The sequence below is a fragment of the Balaenoptera physalus genome, assembly GCF_965194825.1.
Source record: "Balaenoptera physalus genome assembly, chromosome: 19".
Taxonomy (NCBI): domain Eukaryota; kingdom Metazoa; phylum Chordata; class Mammalia; order Artiodactyla; family Balaenopteridae; genus Balaenoptera; species Balaenoptera physalus.
This window is the reverse complement of record NC_138900.1, coordinates 60,899,955-60,914,960: the sequence shown is the minus strand read 5'-3', so window position 1 is coordinate 60,914,960 and position 15,006 is coordinate 60,899,955. Positions and strand designations below refer to the sequence as shown.

Genomic DNA, 15,006 nt, shown 5'->3' with positions numbered 1-15,006 from the left:
GTTGCGCGTGGCGCGTATACGTCACTTCCACTGAGAATCCCCCGCAGGCCCGCCTACCGCCCCGCCCCCAGCGCGTCCGTAACCCAGGGCAACTGTCGCTGTTGCCCGCCGGCGGGGACTAAGCTGCCCGGGGGCCTTGGACCCCGCTGGCCCCCACAGGAGGGTGTGAGCGGCGGCAGCCGCTTCTGCGCCTCCGGGGCAAGTCCCCAGACCACTCCACGGGCGGCAGAGCGAGACCCCCTGCCCAGTTCGGAAGGAAGCTGCCTTCTGAGGCAGAGAGGCAAAAAGGAGAGGTAGGGCGGGCCCGGGCTGGAATAGGAGTGGGCAGGGCCTGGGGAGGAGGGCACGGAATGGGTGGGGCAGTGGGAGGAGCCATTGAAAGGGCGGAGCCCTGTGAGGGAGGAGCCAATGGAGAAAGGGGTGAGGCTTGTGGGGCAAGCGGGGGCACCTTGCTGGAGGGCATAGCTATTGAAAGAAGGGGATTGGGAAATTGGGATTGACATATATACACTAATATGTATAAAGTCGATAACTAATAAGAACCTGCTGTATAAAAAATAAAATAAAATTCAAAAATTCAAAAAAAATAGGAGGGGAGCATCTTTTGCGGCAAGGTAGGAACTGCTGGAGGAAGGGGAGGAGCTAGATGAGGAAGAAAGAAGGATCGTGGAAGAAGGGGAGGGGCCTGTGGGGGAGCGGGAGGGCTGCTAGAGGAAAGAGAGGAGCCAGGTGTCAACTGCCTGGGCTTCAGGAGCCACAGGTGGAGTGAGTGTGTGTTTGAAGACTTGAACTTTCCTGTACATTGTATGCTGTGTGAGAGCTGGGAAGACGGGCGTTGCTTTACCATTTTACTACCAGTGCTAGGCATCTAATAGGCACTTAGTGAGTAATGAATGTGACTGGAAAAAGCAGAAGAGTTGGAGACTGGGATTGGAGTAGAAATGTTCCGATAGGGAGCGATGGTTGTAGAAACTGCTGTCCTAGGAATCATTCTGTGAATAATCAAAGCTGCTGTGCTCTGTAGGTGTATAAGAAGCATAAAGCACAGATCATGAACATGGGGAGATAAAATTTATACTCTTGAAAATGTGAACAAATTGTTCGAATGGGGTGGTGCAACCTCTGAGGCGAAGTTTCAACTGCCAAGTTGTGTTCCCAGACGGTAAGTTAGGTCGGGGTCCCAGTGTCATTTTCCTTTAGAAGCTATATTGCCAGTGATCAGCATGCCCAGGCCAATCTTCAAGACCTATTTAACCAGTTCATATGCATAAAACTTAGCTCTGCAGTAAGAAACTTAACTTCCATCATGGCTAAGAGTGTTTGTATTCTTTGATTTTCTTCATTCAACACATGTTGGTTGATAAGGATCCACAGGAATATCCATTCAGAATTCCAAGTGAGGCTGCCAGAAACCCGACTTTCCCTGGCTGGAATTCTGACATAGATTCAAGATTCTTTGAAACCTGAAACTTCTAGGAAAGTGGGGGTAGGTGTGTGGGCATGGCGTAGAGCCAGGGAGGGGGTAAGGAGTTTTGAGGTCATCACAGCCTGCTTTTGACAGAAACAACCTGCTTTTGACTTCAACACTCTGGGCTTTTCACCTCTTCTGGCCCATTAACATTCCCTTCATCATTAATTGATTAAGAACATGTCAACTAGGTATAGGAATAGAGGGTAAGGCATTTGTAGTCTGACTGCATGGACAGGTGATAGCGAATATGTGGCAAAGATGATGGCGAAAAGAAAGAGAGAAGAGTGTCGGCACTCTTCAAAGACAGTAAGGTGCCTCAAATTCCTCTCGTGCTTTCAGTCTCTGACTTCTGCTGCTGCTCCTGAGGCTAGCCAGAGAAAACTCTCTGCTTTTAAAGGGCTCATATCATTAGATTAGGCCCACCCCGATACACCAAGATAATTTCCCTATCTTCGGGTCAACTGATTAGCAACCATAATTACATCTATAAAGTCCCCTTTGCCACGTAATATACCTTATTCATGGATGTTATAGCGCATCATATTCATAGTCCCAGGGATTAGGATGGGAAACCTTGTGGAGGGAGGATTGGCAGAATTTAATTTACTACATTATCTTTCAGGAGTATTGTAGAAAAGCTACTGCAAGAGGTTTTTTATTTTCCCAGTTTCTCTCCGTGAACATAAATCACACTTATACACTATTAGTTCTACCTCTAATCAGAATTTTATCTTTTAATTGATTCAAGTACACTCTTGGTCTTCCAAAGAATGGAGCTTGTATTCTGATACTTTCAATCTGTAATATTCATCTTTTACTCTGACTTTATGATATGTACCAGCCTGGCTTTGCCCGGTAGAATACCTATAGAAATCTTTTCCTTTCTATAGTGCTGAAATACGCTTTTGGGGGGTATTTTTTTCACAGAAAAACTACATTTATTTTTCTTTCATACCTGAAGCTAGTTCTTGTTTTCTATCATTATGTAGCTTTATATACAATAGTGATAACTTACAGGATTAAATAGCACTCTAGTCCCTTTAATATGTCACTCTTCATCCAGTTATTTTAAAAACTATGTTATAGCTAGTTTCTTCTTTTGCTTCAGGTGTAATAGCTAAACGAATCAGCGCTAGAATCAGAAAGGTCTGGCCTTGGAATTTCAGTTGACACTAGCAATCTCAGTGACTGTGTTCATCGGTAGAGGTCAGGCTCTGCTGCAGTAACAGGCAGATCCTAAAATCTCAATGGCTTGACTCATCAAGTGCGTTATCATTCATGCATAGTCTGGTGAGTGCTTATGGGGGCTTCTCCCCAAAGCTGTGACTCGGGATCCAGGCTTCCTTCATTTTGTGATGCTACCAACTCAACGTGTGACTTCCAAGGTCATAGTGGGAGGAGAAGAGAGAACTGAAGGGGCACTTCACCTCTTAACTGTCTCATCCAGGAAGTGATATAATCAGTTCCACTCGTTCTGCTGGCTAGACTAAGTCACAGGGCTCTAACACAACTGTAAGAGAGGCTGCAATGTAGGGAAAGACAGTGGCTCTTTTGGGAGAACTAACTTTCTCACAGTGACCACGGAAATTCTCCCAACCTTCCCGTATGTTTTCTCATTAATAAAATTATACTAATAATCAGTAAATATGAGTTACTCTCTTTCAGAGGTTTAGTATAGGTACCAGATATAAATATATGTTGACTTTTATTTTTATTTAGCTGAGTTGAAGCCAGTGTTTCTTGTATGTCATCTTTGTCTCGGAATCGTTCATTTTCAATATAATGATTTCCATTCCCCTCCAGCCATTATATTTTCTTTTCTGGCATTCTTCCAACCTTGATCACAGACAGCTGGTGGCTTGTATTGATTAGTAATAACGTGCACATTTGACTGAGTCATTTTGAGCTGTCCCTTCCCACCTAGAGTGGAGTTGAAGCATTCTGAATAGACTGTGATCTCTAATAAAGAGCAATAAAGACAGGGACCAGGTATGGATACCCCTTGCGCCCTTCTCAATGTGGCTAGACAGAGAGTCTCATACCGCCAGAACCATCAGACTGCTGCTTTCTGATTGGCATTGGATTCCCAGGAACAAGAATTTCCACACAATATCATGAAGAAAAGCATGCATGGACTTTAGAGTCAGAAAAACATGTCTGCAGATTCTTTGATCCTTCTCCCGTGGAGAAGTGGAGTGTGGGTGTCCCCTCCTCTTGTGTGTGGGATGACCTCAGTGGCTGGTCAACCAGCTGAGTCCAGCAAAAGTGAAACGATGTGACTTATAAGGCTAGGTCGTAAAAGGCAATTCAGCTTCTGCCTATTCTAATATTGTAATGATATCAAACACTTGGCAAGCGTTAGTTGTCCTTCCTTTCCTCAAGCTTATCTTTCTTCAACTAGTTTCCTGAGAAATAAGACTGACTCTGCAATGCTATGGTAGAAATTGTTCGCAGACCAGCATCTTTACATTTTGGTAACATATACCGTATTATGAGTACCCTCTTTGAGGCAGGACAGAAAACTCAAGACCCCTTTACTACCTTGTAGCAAGGATTCTGGCATGTGACCTAGGTTCCACCAATTAGATGCACCCTCGCAATACATGCATTGAGAAGTGAATAACAGGAAGAAGTGGTCGTTTGCAAAGGGGTGAAAGAAAATAGTCGTGATGGTGGCAGAGGCATTTGATGCTTTGGGGCTGGGGTGGCAGAGCTTTGGAATCCAGTCCCAAGTGTCCTATTTCTGAAAGCTGAGTCAGTTACATATTTTGAACAAATAGTTCCAGGAACAAATTTTTCCTGACTTTATAGCTTCAAAGTCTGGCTTTCTGACCCACTCTTCCCCTGAAGATTTTGTAGGCTACCTAATAACTTCTGATAATTTTGTTATTAAAAACCAATGAGGAATACATAAAATAGATAAACAACAAGAACCTACTTTATGGCACAGGGAACTATATTCAATGTCTTGTAATAACCTGTAATGGAAAAGAATCTGAAAAGGAATATATATATAAAATCACTTTGCTGTAAACCTGAAAATAACACAGCATTTTAAATCAATTATACTTCAATAAAAAGTTGTTTGTTTTGAAAAAAAAAAACTTGTGGTTACAATCAAGAGACAAATTAGGAGTATGAGATTAAAAAAAAAAAAAATGAATGAGGATTCTGTCATTTACAACAAAGGGCCCAACTAATAAAAATGTACACTTCCAATTTGAGCCTCAGATCCAATGATTAATGTAACACTTATATAAGAATAATGTCTCATAGTTATACATAGTTTATAAAGAGCTCTCATGAGTTATTTTTTAATGTAAATTTTCATCTTTAATGCCAAACTCTTTTCCAAAGTATACCCATTTACTCTCCTACCATCGACATTTTACACTTTATCAACAGGTTTTTTTTAACCTTTACCAAAATTTTGGTTATGTTCTGCTATCTCAATTGACTTTTTGTGTAAAGTTCTATGAATTTTAACATATATATAGACACCAATCTGTCTACCATTGCTATAGTTCTGTCTTTTTGAGAATGTCATATAGAGTATACACTCCTGTATACTGTAGAGCATGCAGTACAATTTTTTGAAAAAGACTGGCTTCACTCAGCATAATGCCTTTGAGATTCATCCATGTCAGTATATATAGAGAGTTTGTTTCTTCTTATTGCTGAGTAGTGGTCCATTGTATGTGTATACCAGTTTGTTTACCTGTTCACCTATTGAAGGATATTTGGGGTGTTTCGAGTTTGAGGCGATTATGAACAGAGTTGCTATAAATACTCATGTACAGATTTTGTGTGAATATAAGTTTTAATTTCTCTAGAATAGTAATCAAGAGTAGGATTGCTGTGTAGTTTGGTGAGTGTATGTCTCCCTTTATAAGAAACTGCCAGATTGTTTTCTAGAGGGGCTTTACCATTTTGCATTTCTACCAGCAATGTATGAGAATTCCAGTTGCTGCTGTCCTTGCCAACAGTTGGTATTGTCAATATATATATATTTTTTAACATCTTTATTGGAGTATAATTGCTTTACAATTGTGTATTAGTTTCTGCTTTATAACAAAGTGAATCAGCTGTACATATACATATATCCCCATATCCCCTCCCTCTTGTGTCTCCCTCCCACCCTCCCTATCCCACACCTCTAGGTGGTCACAAAGCACCGAGCTAATCTCCCTGTGCTATGCGGCTGCTTCCCACTAGCTAGCTATTTTACATTTGGTAGTGTATATATGTCCATGCCACTCTCTCACTTCATCCCAGCTTACCCTTCCCCCTCCCCACGTCCTTGAGTCCATTCTCGACATCTGCCTCTTTATTCCTGTCCTGCCCCTAGTTTCTTCAGAACCATTTTTTTTTTTTTTAGATTCCATATATATGTGTTAGCATATGGTATTTGTTTTTCTCTTTCTGACTTACTTCACTCTGTATGACAGACTCTAGGTCCACCCACCTCACTACAAATAACTCAAATTTCGCTTCTTTTTATGGCTGAGCAATATTCCATTGTATATATGTGCCACATCTTCTTTATCCATTCATCTGTCAATGGACACTTAGGTTGCTTCGGTATATCCCCAGTAGTGGGATTGCTGGGTCAATATTTTTAATTTTAGCCATTTTAATACGTGGTTTTAATTTGCATTTCCCTAATGGTTAATGATGTCGAATGTCTTTTTATGTTCTTTTTTTTTTTTTCATGGAGAATAATTGCAATCCCTGATCCCCATCACAAATGGGGTTCAACAGGTTACCCGCGTCTGCCGGCATAGGGTAGGCACACACTGAGCTAGGCATCACAGACCTGTTATTGCTCAATCTTGGGTGGCTGAATGCCCCTTGTCCCTCTAAGAAGTAGGTGCTTATTATATCCTCTTTGGTGAAGTGTCTGTTCAAGTGTTTTGTCCATCTTGTATTTGGCAAAATTAATTTTTCAATTTTCTATTTGTTGTTATTTTCTTACTATTGAGTTTGCAGAGTTCTTTACATATTCTGGATAGAAGTCCTTTATCAAATAAGCGATTTGCAAATATTTTCTCCCAGTCTGTAGCTTGTCTCTTTTCATTCTCCCACAGAGCCTTTGGCAGAGTGAAAGTTCATAATTTTAATAAGGACCAGTTTACCAATTTATTTATTTATTTATTTATTTTATGGATCATGCTTTTGGTGTCATGTCTAGAACACTTTGCCTAACCCCAGTTCTTAAAGATTTTCTGTATTTTCTTCTAAAAGTTATATAGCTTTATGGTTTATATTTAAATCTATGATCCATTTTGAGTTAATTTTTTTGCATATGAATGGCCAATTATTGCAACAGTCTTGTTGAAAGACTGTTCTTTCTGCACTTAATTTTTTTTGCATCCTTGTCAAAAATCAATTGGCCATGTTTATGTGGGTATATTTTTGAACCCCTTATTCTGGCCCGTTGATCTGTTTGTCTCTGCATTCACCAATACCATACTGATTCCTGTAGTTTTATGGTAATTTTTTAAACTGGGTAATGTGATTCCTCCATTTTGTTCTTAATTTTCATAATTGTTTTAGCTATTATAGTTCCTTTTACATTTCCTAATAAATTTTAAAACCAGTTTGTTAATATCTATAATAAATCCTGCTCTAGATTCATATCTTGATATTCAGCAGTTATTCCTCCAACTTCTTCTTTGAGATTGTCTATCTATTCTTGGGCCTTTGTATTTTCACATACATTTTTGAATCCAGAAAATTGAAAACAGTTTTAAGAAAATAATTTTAACGTTATAGTCCTATCTTCCCAGGATCTAGGACTTCCCATTTCCAGGGGCCCTGGACTCTATTTTCAAAGACCACAAATGTCTACATTTTAGGTAGCGATATTTATAGTCCTTAAAGGTCATTTGCTTTGTATCTCACCTGTGATGATACCAGACCAGTGTGGAACCAAGACATTATTACTGGTCACCAAAATCTGGCTTCCTTTTCCTTCTGGAGATAGAGGAGGAAGTATTATCTCCACTTCTCCTTGAAGTGAAGCAGTACCTTGTAACTTGTTCCAGTTAATCACATGGGGACTGAAGTCATATGAGTTACTTCTAGGCAGAAACATCTCAGAGCCAGTGATTCCCCATGTTTGCCATCACATTCTGCCATCGCAGTTGGCTACGGTTTCCCAGGATGGTGTCTCCATCAGTTCAAGTTCCAGAGTGAGGTTAATGTGGAGCAGAGTCCAAAACATCATACAGTGGACATGTAGCATGAGTTAGAAATAAATTTATGTTGTTTTTTACCACTGGCAAAAAAACCCCTGGGATTGCCTGTTATTGCAGGATAACCTTGACTATCTTGACTAATACTAGGTAGCTGAGGCTAACAGACAGTGACCATGTCAGACTGAAGTGTACCCTGGTAAGGCTGCCAGGGCAACCTTTTCCAAAAAGAACCTGACAGCTTAAGCCATATCGGGGGCAAACACACACAAAACAAACAAAAATTCAGAGTTTTATGGGCATTTACAAATAGATCCATTTCTACTTTTGTTAAAATGATAAAGTAACTACATTATCACCTTCTTGACCAAGGAAATACAAAGTTTCTTTCTGTAATAATATAGCATACTCATCTGTCTCTTCTTGTGTCTTCTGCTATCCCTTTTCTTAGCTTCTCTTCAGCTACTAGGCTTTTGGAAATGTCTTTGTGTTCTTGGTTGGGGTTGGGGGGGTTCTCCTCTTTTCACGTAGGTTTCTCTCTGGGCAGCATTATTTATTTGCAAATAGTAGATAATGTCATTGTTCCCGGTTTACAAGAATTTCAACCCCTGCCACCCTATTTCAACTTTTATCCAACACATCCATGAGCATAGCAACAGAAGACGTGTCCTTTCGCTGGACTCCGCTGTAATATCGGTGTGCCTCTGCCACCGGCCAGTGGCAGCTTAACGGAAGTCTTTGTTCATTTCAGGAGCAGGACACTTTGAATTCTAAGTTACAGATTGGTTAAGCTGTCAAAGCTCCATTGATTTTGCCAGATGAATAACAAAAAGGCATTTGGTAGTCTCTGTACTTCTTAGTTCATTAACAAACTACACCATCATAGTGCGGAGTCAGAGATCTGGAAGGTAATGTCTCCTTTTTTCTTCCTCTGCATTTCAAGCCCTTTCTTTTGCATTCAGTAAATTCAATGAGAAGGCTTTGAGTACTTTGACTTATGAGTAGTTGGCCAATTATTTATGGAGTGTCTCCAAATCACCTTCGTAAGCTTTATTCTCTGATAATTTTTGACTTTGTGGTACATCTGTCCTCTTTATATAAGTCCCTCTTCAAGGTCTTTACTCCAGTTTAAAATTATACAAACCGTGTAATCTATTCTTTGATATATTTACTTCAGTTTGCTTAAGGTCAAAATTCATGCTTCGCTCACCTCCACCATATTCTGATAACACAATGGCTTAAAAAAAAAACATGTTATTATGGAAAATTTCACAGTGACATAGAAGTAGAGAGAATAGTGCAATTAACCTCCGTGTCCTCATACCCTTCTACAACAAACAGAATTTGTGGCTACTTTTATTTCCTCATTCTCTCTCTAACCACGGTCACACCCACCCCCTTGCAGGATTATTTTGAAGCAAATCATAACGGCTTATGTTTAATTGGTAAAATAATAACCTACTTTACAGGTTTTTTGCTGATCATTTTCTTTCCATTTCTGTTTACTTTTTTTTTTTTGCAAATTTATTTATTTATTTTTGGCTGTGTTGGGTCTTCATTACTGCATGTGGGCTTTCTCTAGTTGCGTTGAGCAGGGGCTACTCTTAGTTGCGGTGCAGGGGCTTCGCACTGTGGTGGCTTCTCTTGTTGCGGAGCATGGGCTGTAGGAGCATGGGCTTCAGTAGTTGTGGCACACGGGCTCAGTAGTTGTGGCTTGCGGGCTCTAGAGCGCAGGCTCAGTAGTTGTGGCGCACGGGCTTATTTGCCCCGCGGCATGTGGGATCTTCCCGGACCAGAGCTCGAACCCGTGTCCCCTGCATTGGCAGGCGGATTCTTAGCCACTGCGCCACCAGGGAAATCCCATTTCTGTGTACTTTAAATGCTACTAGAAAAGGTATTTTCTGTATCATACTGAATTTCCATAGGCTCTTAGACTCTCATTCATCTTCTTTATTTCATTTCCACATATCTTAAGTTCCTTGGATCAGTTTTTCTTTGGGTTTATTCTTGTTTATCCAAACATGTACTTTCGGGGCTTGCACCTCAGTCAAAATTTTCTTCTTTGTACATTTCAATTCTAGCCACTTCAATAGCGTATGTCAGAGAATTTAATACCTTCTGGCATACATCTGTGTGTCTTCCTGCTTTGTACTCCAAATCCAATTTTCTAGTTGCGTCTGCAAATGCATTTTCCCATGGGAGCATTTTCACTGTGATCTTTGTGTTTTCTTGATGTAATTTTCTTGGAAAACATATGGACTTTTATGTATACTTTATACCAGTGATTCTTAAACCAAATCAGGTAGTAAATCTTCGTGGAAATCAAGAAGTGGAAGAACATGAGTTCTGATTTACTTCAAATCTATAAACAAGGCATAATTTTATCATCAGAAAATGAGTATTATATCACTGCAGATTTCTGCATTCCAACATAAAAGGAAAACTGCATGTAATTTGTAAGAAATCACATATCCACTCTTTCAGTTGACCTTTGATTGCTTCTTGCACATTTCTATTTGTCATCTCTTACATGAGCTGGAGGACAAGAATGGGCAATAAATCTCGAAGGCACGGGACTTTCCTGGTGGTCCAGTGGGTAAGACTCTGAGCTCCCAGCGCAGGGGGCCCGGGTTCCATCCCTGGTCAGGGAACTAGATCCCGCTTGCATGGCGCAACTAAGAGTCTGCATGCCACAACTATGTTGCAACAGGATCCCATGTGCTGCAACTAAGACCCGATGCAGCCAAAATAAATAAATTAATTAAATATTTTTAAAAATCTTGAAGGCATGTTTATAGGAGGAAAACTGAAAATTAAGATGATTCTTTACACTTAGTGAATTTTTTCTAATTAGGAAAAGCCCATCAATATTCTGTTTTAGTAGTGGAGCATCTTGACTCAGCTTAAGAACACCAGTGTTCCAGAGGAGCACCTAGCAATCTGGTATGCAGTAATCTGACCATTTGACTAAGAATACTGCATTTACCAACTCAGAGATGATACTTTGTTTTCAGTCATAAGGAGTCAGTATAGTTCCCATGATCCCCCATTAAATGAGCAAAGTAGTTATATTGGGTTGCCCAAAAATTCGTTCAGGTTTTTCCGTAAGATGTTACAGGAGAACCCGAACGAACTTTTTGGCCAGCCCAATAAAAATGTAGTATTTATAACAAATAAGTAAAGTGCATATAGCAGTGCCTGGCACATAGTAAGAGCTGTGTAACAGTAAGTTTTATTATTAAATTATTGTTGTTACCTGGGTTTCCTTTGGCACTTGGTAATATAATATGACTGGAACTTCTTCTGGTGCCTTCACCAGGTCCATCTTCTAACTGACTCTAGTTTTTGTTGTTGTTGATTTTTGTTTGTTTCTTTTTGTTTGTTTGTTTGGCTGTGGCATGAGGGATCTTAGTTCCCCAACCAGGGATTGAATCTGTGTCCCCTGCAGTGGGAGCGTGGAGTCCTAACCACTGACCCACCAGTGAATTCCCTCTACTGACTCTAAAATAGGGGCTTGGGCCTTCCCTGGTGGTCCACTGGTTAAGAATCTGCCTGTCGATGCAGGGGACACGGGTTTGATGCCTGGTCCAGGAAGATCCCACAGGCCGCAGAGCAGCTAAGCCTGTGCCCCACAACTACTAAGCCTGTGAGCCACAACTACTGAAGGCCGCGAGCCTAGAGCCTGTGCTCCACAAGAAGAGAAGCCACCGCACTGAGAGGCCCGCGCACCGCAATGAAGAGTAGCCCCCGCTCTCCGCAACTAGAGAAGGCCCGCGCGCAGCAACGAAGACCCAGTGCAGCCAAAAAAAAAAGGGGGGGGGGCCACCTAACACCGCATCTTTGGCCTCTGTGGTTCTTCTCTCTAGATGTAGAGATAGAGATAGGGATATAGTCTTCCCCTCAGATTTCACATATTCTTATGACATGTGAGAAGTAGATGAAGGAGCTGGAGATGGTTAACCTGTAAGAGAGAAGAGTACATGGAACATTTTCATAGGGCTGTTGGGAGGCTGAGGCAGTGGCCAGTCTCTGGATCAGTGATTCTTCAATCCTCTGTAGTGACAGACTGCTTTGTACCTCTGATGCAAGCCCTTCCCCCCAAAAATGATTGAGCATTCGCAGGGGCATCATAAACCTCCAGAAACCCATCTGTGGATGGGAAGGCTTCCTGCCTTCGTCTGGAGGGCGAAACAAGGACCAGGGAGTAGACGATGTTGAGTGGGCAGGGAAAGAAGTCCTGGTTCAATATAAGGATGCTCTTTCTAACAGAGCAGTAGTTCTCCAACTTTGCAGGATTTTACAATTACCTAGGGTGATTTTAAAAATTCTGATGGCCAGGCTGTGCCACGACCGACTATAATCAGAATTTCTGTGGGTATAGTCTGGGCATTTTTACTTTTTATAAAGCTCCCCAGATGATTCCAAGGTGCAGCCAAGTTCAGGAATCAGTAAATTAGAGTACTTTGCCATTGGAACAGTCTCTTTAAGTAGTGAGCGCCTTGTCAGTGGAGATACTTCAAGCACAGAACATTTTTCTTATTGATTTGAACATTCTAACTATACTTAATCTCTCCTAAACAGTATCTATTCTTTGCTCTATTAACCTCAAGTTCAAATTTATTTTATTATTTAAGAAATGACTTTGCTTTTGATTCTCTGCTTTTTTTCTTTCGAATTGTACACTTGTTAAGTCTATGGGTTCTGTGGTATTTGCATTTGTAATTCAAAATTACAAAGGTATGAGTGTACTTATAGGAGCTTCTTTGGCCTGGGCAGCAACTAAAGTGATATTTCACGATGTGAAAGGCCCAGGCTGGTTTGCACAATATGTCTGGTCCTTGATCATACTTCTGTTTGGAAACAGAATAGTGCTTCTAGTTTTCAGTCACTTGTAATATCATTTCTTTCCCTTTCAGCTTTCATTCATTTCCTCTGATGTCATATTGGAAAAGATTAGGATGCCCAAAGATATTTGACCTTCCATAGGTAAATGGAACTTTATTAGCATCAAAATGCCATTTTAAGCCTATGTGAAAAAGCCAAAATGGTAATTAAACAGATATTGTTATAAGAAGTTGCTGATCTCTACCTAGACAGAAAGTGAAAATGTATGCTTCTGGCAGGGGTCACTTTGGGGTGAGAGAGCAAGGCGTGTGGTCCCCAGTGGCCTCTGTCTCATTACAAGCAAAGTTTTCCTCAGGAAGGCCCTGGCCATTCATGAGCAGCCATTGTGCTGATGTCATATCGGTGGTCATTGCCTGGGCATTAGAGTACATCCACACAGCTTGCGGGGTCCCCAGGAGGAACCCATCTGTGGGACTGTATTACAATCATGCTGGTTCTATAGACGAGTAAACAGACCTGGAAAAGTAACTCGCCTGACAAAACACACAGCTAGGACATAGGATTGGAACCCTGGCTGATTGGAACCCGAGCCTGTGCTCTCCTGATAAGGATTATAACTTTCCTAGCACTTTGGCTGGATTATGAATGCCAAGTCCTATTTTTCAACCTGGAAAAACATCAGCTAAAGATAGACAGCATCATCATCACCACCACCTACCACCACCACAACCACCAACACCATCGTCACCACCACCTACTCTATCAGTTCGCTAGGACTGCCACCACGAAGCACCACAGACAACAGAAGTTTACTGTCTCAGTTCTAGAGACTTGGAGTCCAAAGCCAAGGTGTTGGCAGGGTTCGTTCCTTCTGTTTTTTTTCTGGGTTGTCTTTTCACTTTGCTTGTTTGTTTGTTTTGACCACGCTGTGCAGCATGTGGGATCTTAGTTCCCTGACCTGGGATCGAACCTGTGCCCCCTGCATTGGGAGTGTGGAGTCTTAACCACTGGACCGCGAGGGAAGTCCCTCACTTTTTTTTTGTTAAATTGAAGTCCCTCACTTTTTTTTTGTTAAATTGAAGTATAATTGATTTACAGTGTTGTGTTACTTTCAGGTGTACAGCAAAGTGATTCAGTTATATATATATTATAGATATAATATATAATTATATCTATAATATATATATTCTTTTTCAGAAAGAATATATATATTCTTTTTCAGATTCTTTTCCCTTATAGGTTATTATAAAATATTGAGTATGGTTCCCTGTGCTATAGAGTAGGTCCTTGCTGGTTATCTGTTTTACACATGGCAGTGTGTATATGTTAATCCGAGACTCCTAAGTTATCCCTCCCCCTGGGTTGGTACCTTCTGAGGCTGTGAGGGAGGGATGTGTTCCAGGCCTCTCTCCTTGACTTGTAGATGACTGTCTCGTCCCTGAGTCTCCTCACACTGTCTTCCCTCTAAGCATGTCTGTGTCCAAAGTTCCCCTCTCTATGCGGACACCTTCATATAGGGTGGATGAGGGTGAACCAATTGACTTAGCTTTGACCACATTCTCCACCAGCTTCCTCAGAAGCCAAAGGATCCCCAAGCCGACATCCAGGGTTGTTGGGACAGGACAGAGGAGGCGGCTGGGATGCATCAGTCACACATAGCACAGTGGTTCTCTTCATATTAGCACAGTATCATTTGGATGTTTTGGGAGTGGAGGGTAGGGATGCTTAACTCTACATTCCTACTCTGTAGGGGCACTTGGTACTCCATCACCAGAGACAGAGTCTGTGGTAACATCTTTCTACCCTCTTTTCTTCACTTCCAACTTTGGTCTTTAAATCCATCAGTCTTTAAAATTAGCCTTATCTTTTACAATGTCAATAGCTGGCAACGGATGATTTTGTAATATTTCTTCTGTCTATTCCTGAACGTATCTTGAAGATATTTCACCTGAGTTGTTGAATTCCTTTTTTTAAAAAAAAAAACAAACAATATTAAATGCTAAGTTCAATTTGGATTTCAAACCACAGGAAGAAGATGTTAAAGACTTTAAGCAACCATCCCAGTAATGGATCTCGGTCCGAAAAACAAGACTGAATTAGAAAATAGTGAAAATACTGAAATTCAAAGCACAGAAGAAACTGAATTAATCTATACTTGTCCAGATGAAAGAAGTGAAAAGAATCATGTTTGTTGTCTTCTCAATATCAGTGACATTACACTTGAACAAGATGAAGAAGCCAAAGAGTTTGTCATTGGAACTGGATGGGAAGAAGCAGTGAGTATTTTCTTGAGTTAGGTCTCTTGCATGTCAGTGTTTTGACACAAGCCTTTTCTTTTACTATTTTCAAAAATAGTTACTATTGCCAAAAAAAAAAAAAATGTGTAAATGATGAAATATAGAAACCTTTTGGAACAGAGGTAGAATGTTAATGATGATAATAGCTGTACCTTTTATTGAGTATTTATGGCCACTCACTATTGGCAAGCACAGT

The 15,006-nt window shown here is 40.8% G+C and overlaps 1 protein-coding gene across 7 annotated transcripts in view; it reads left to right on the top strand.

Annotated features, from left to right (window-relative positions):
• The first annotated feature begins 52 nt into the window (after window positions 1–52).
• Window positions 53–15,006, top strand: part of LOC309649266 (uncharacterized protein C16orf46 homolog) — a 30,519-nt gene continuing 15,565 nt past the window's right edge. For 2 of the 7 annotated variants that reach the window (XM_082439092.1, XM_082439091.1), the window contains exon 1: window positions 13,679–14,789. In XM_082439092.1, the coding sequence (XP_082295218.1) occupies window positions 14,580–14,789 (210 nt within the window). In that variant the 5' untranslated portion in view covers window positions 13,679–14,579. Of the gene's footprint in view, window positions 294–460; window positions 1,163–11,497; window positions 13,374–13,678; window positions 14,790–15,006 lie in introns of those variants that run through there. The other 5 variants (XM_082439094.1, XM_082439097.1, XM_082439096.1 and 2 more) reach the window with 5 other exon arrangements.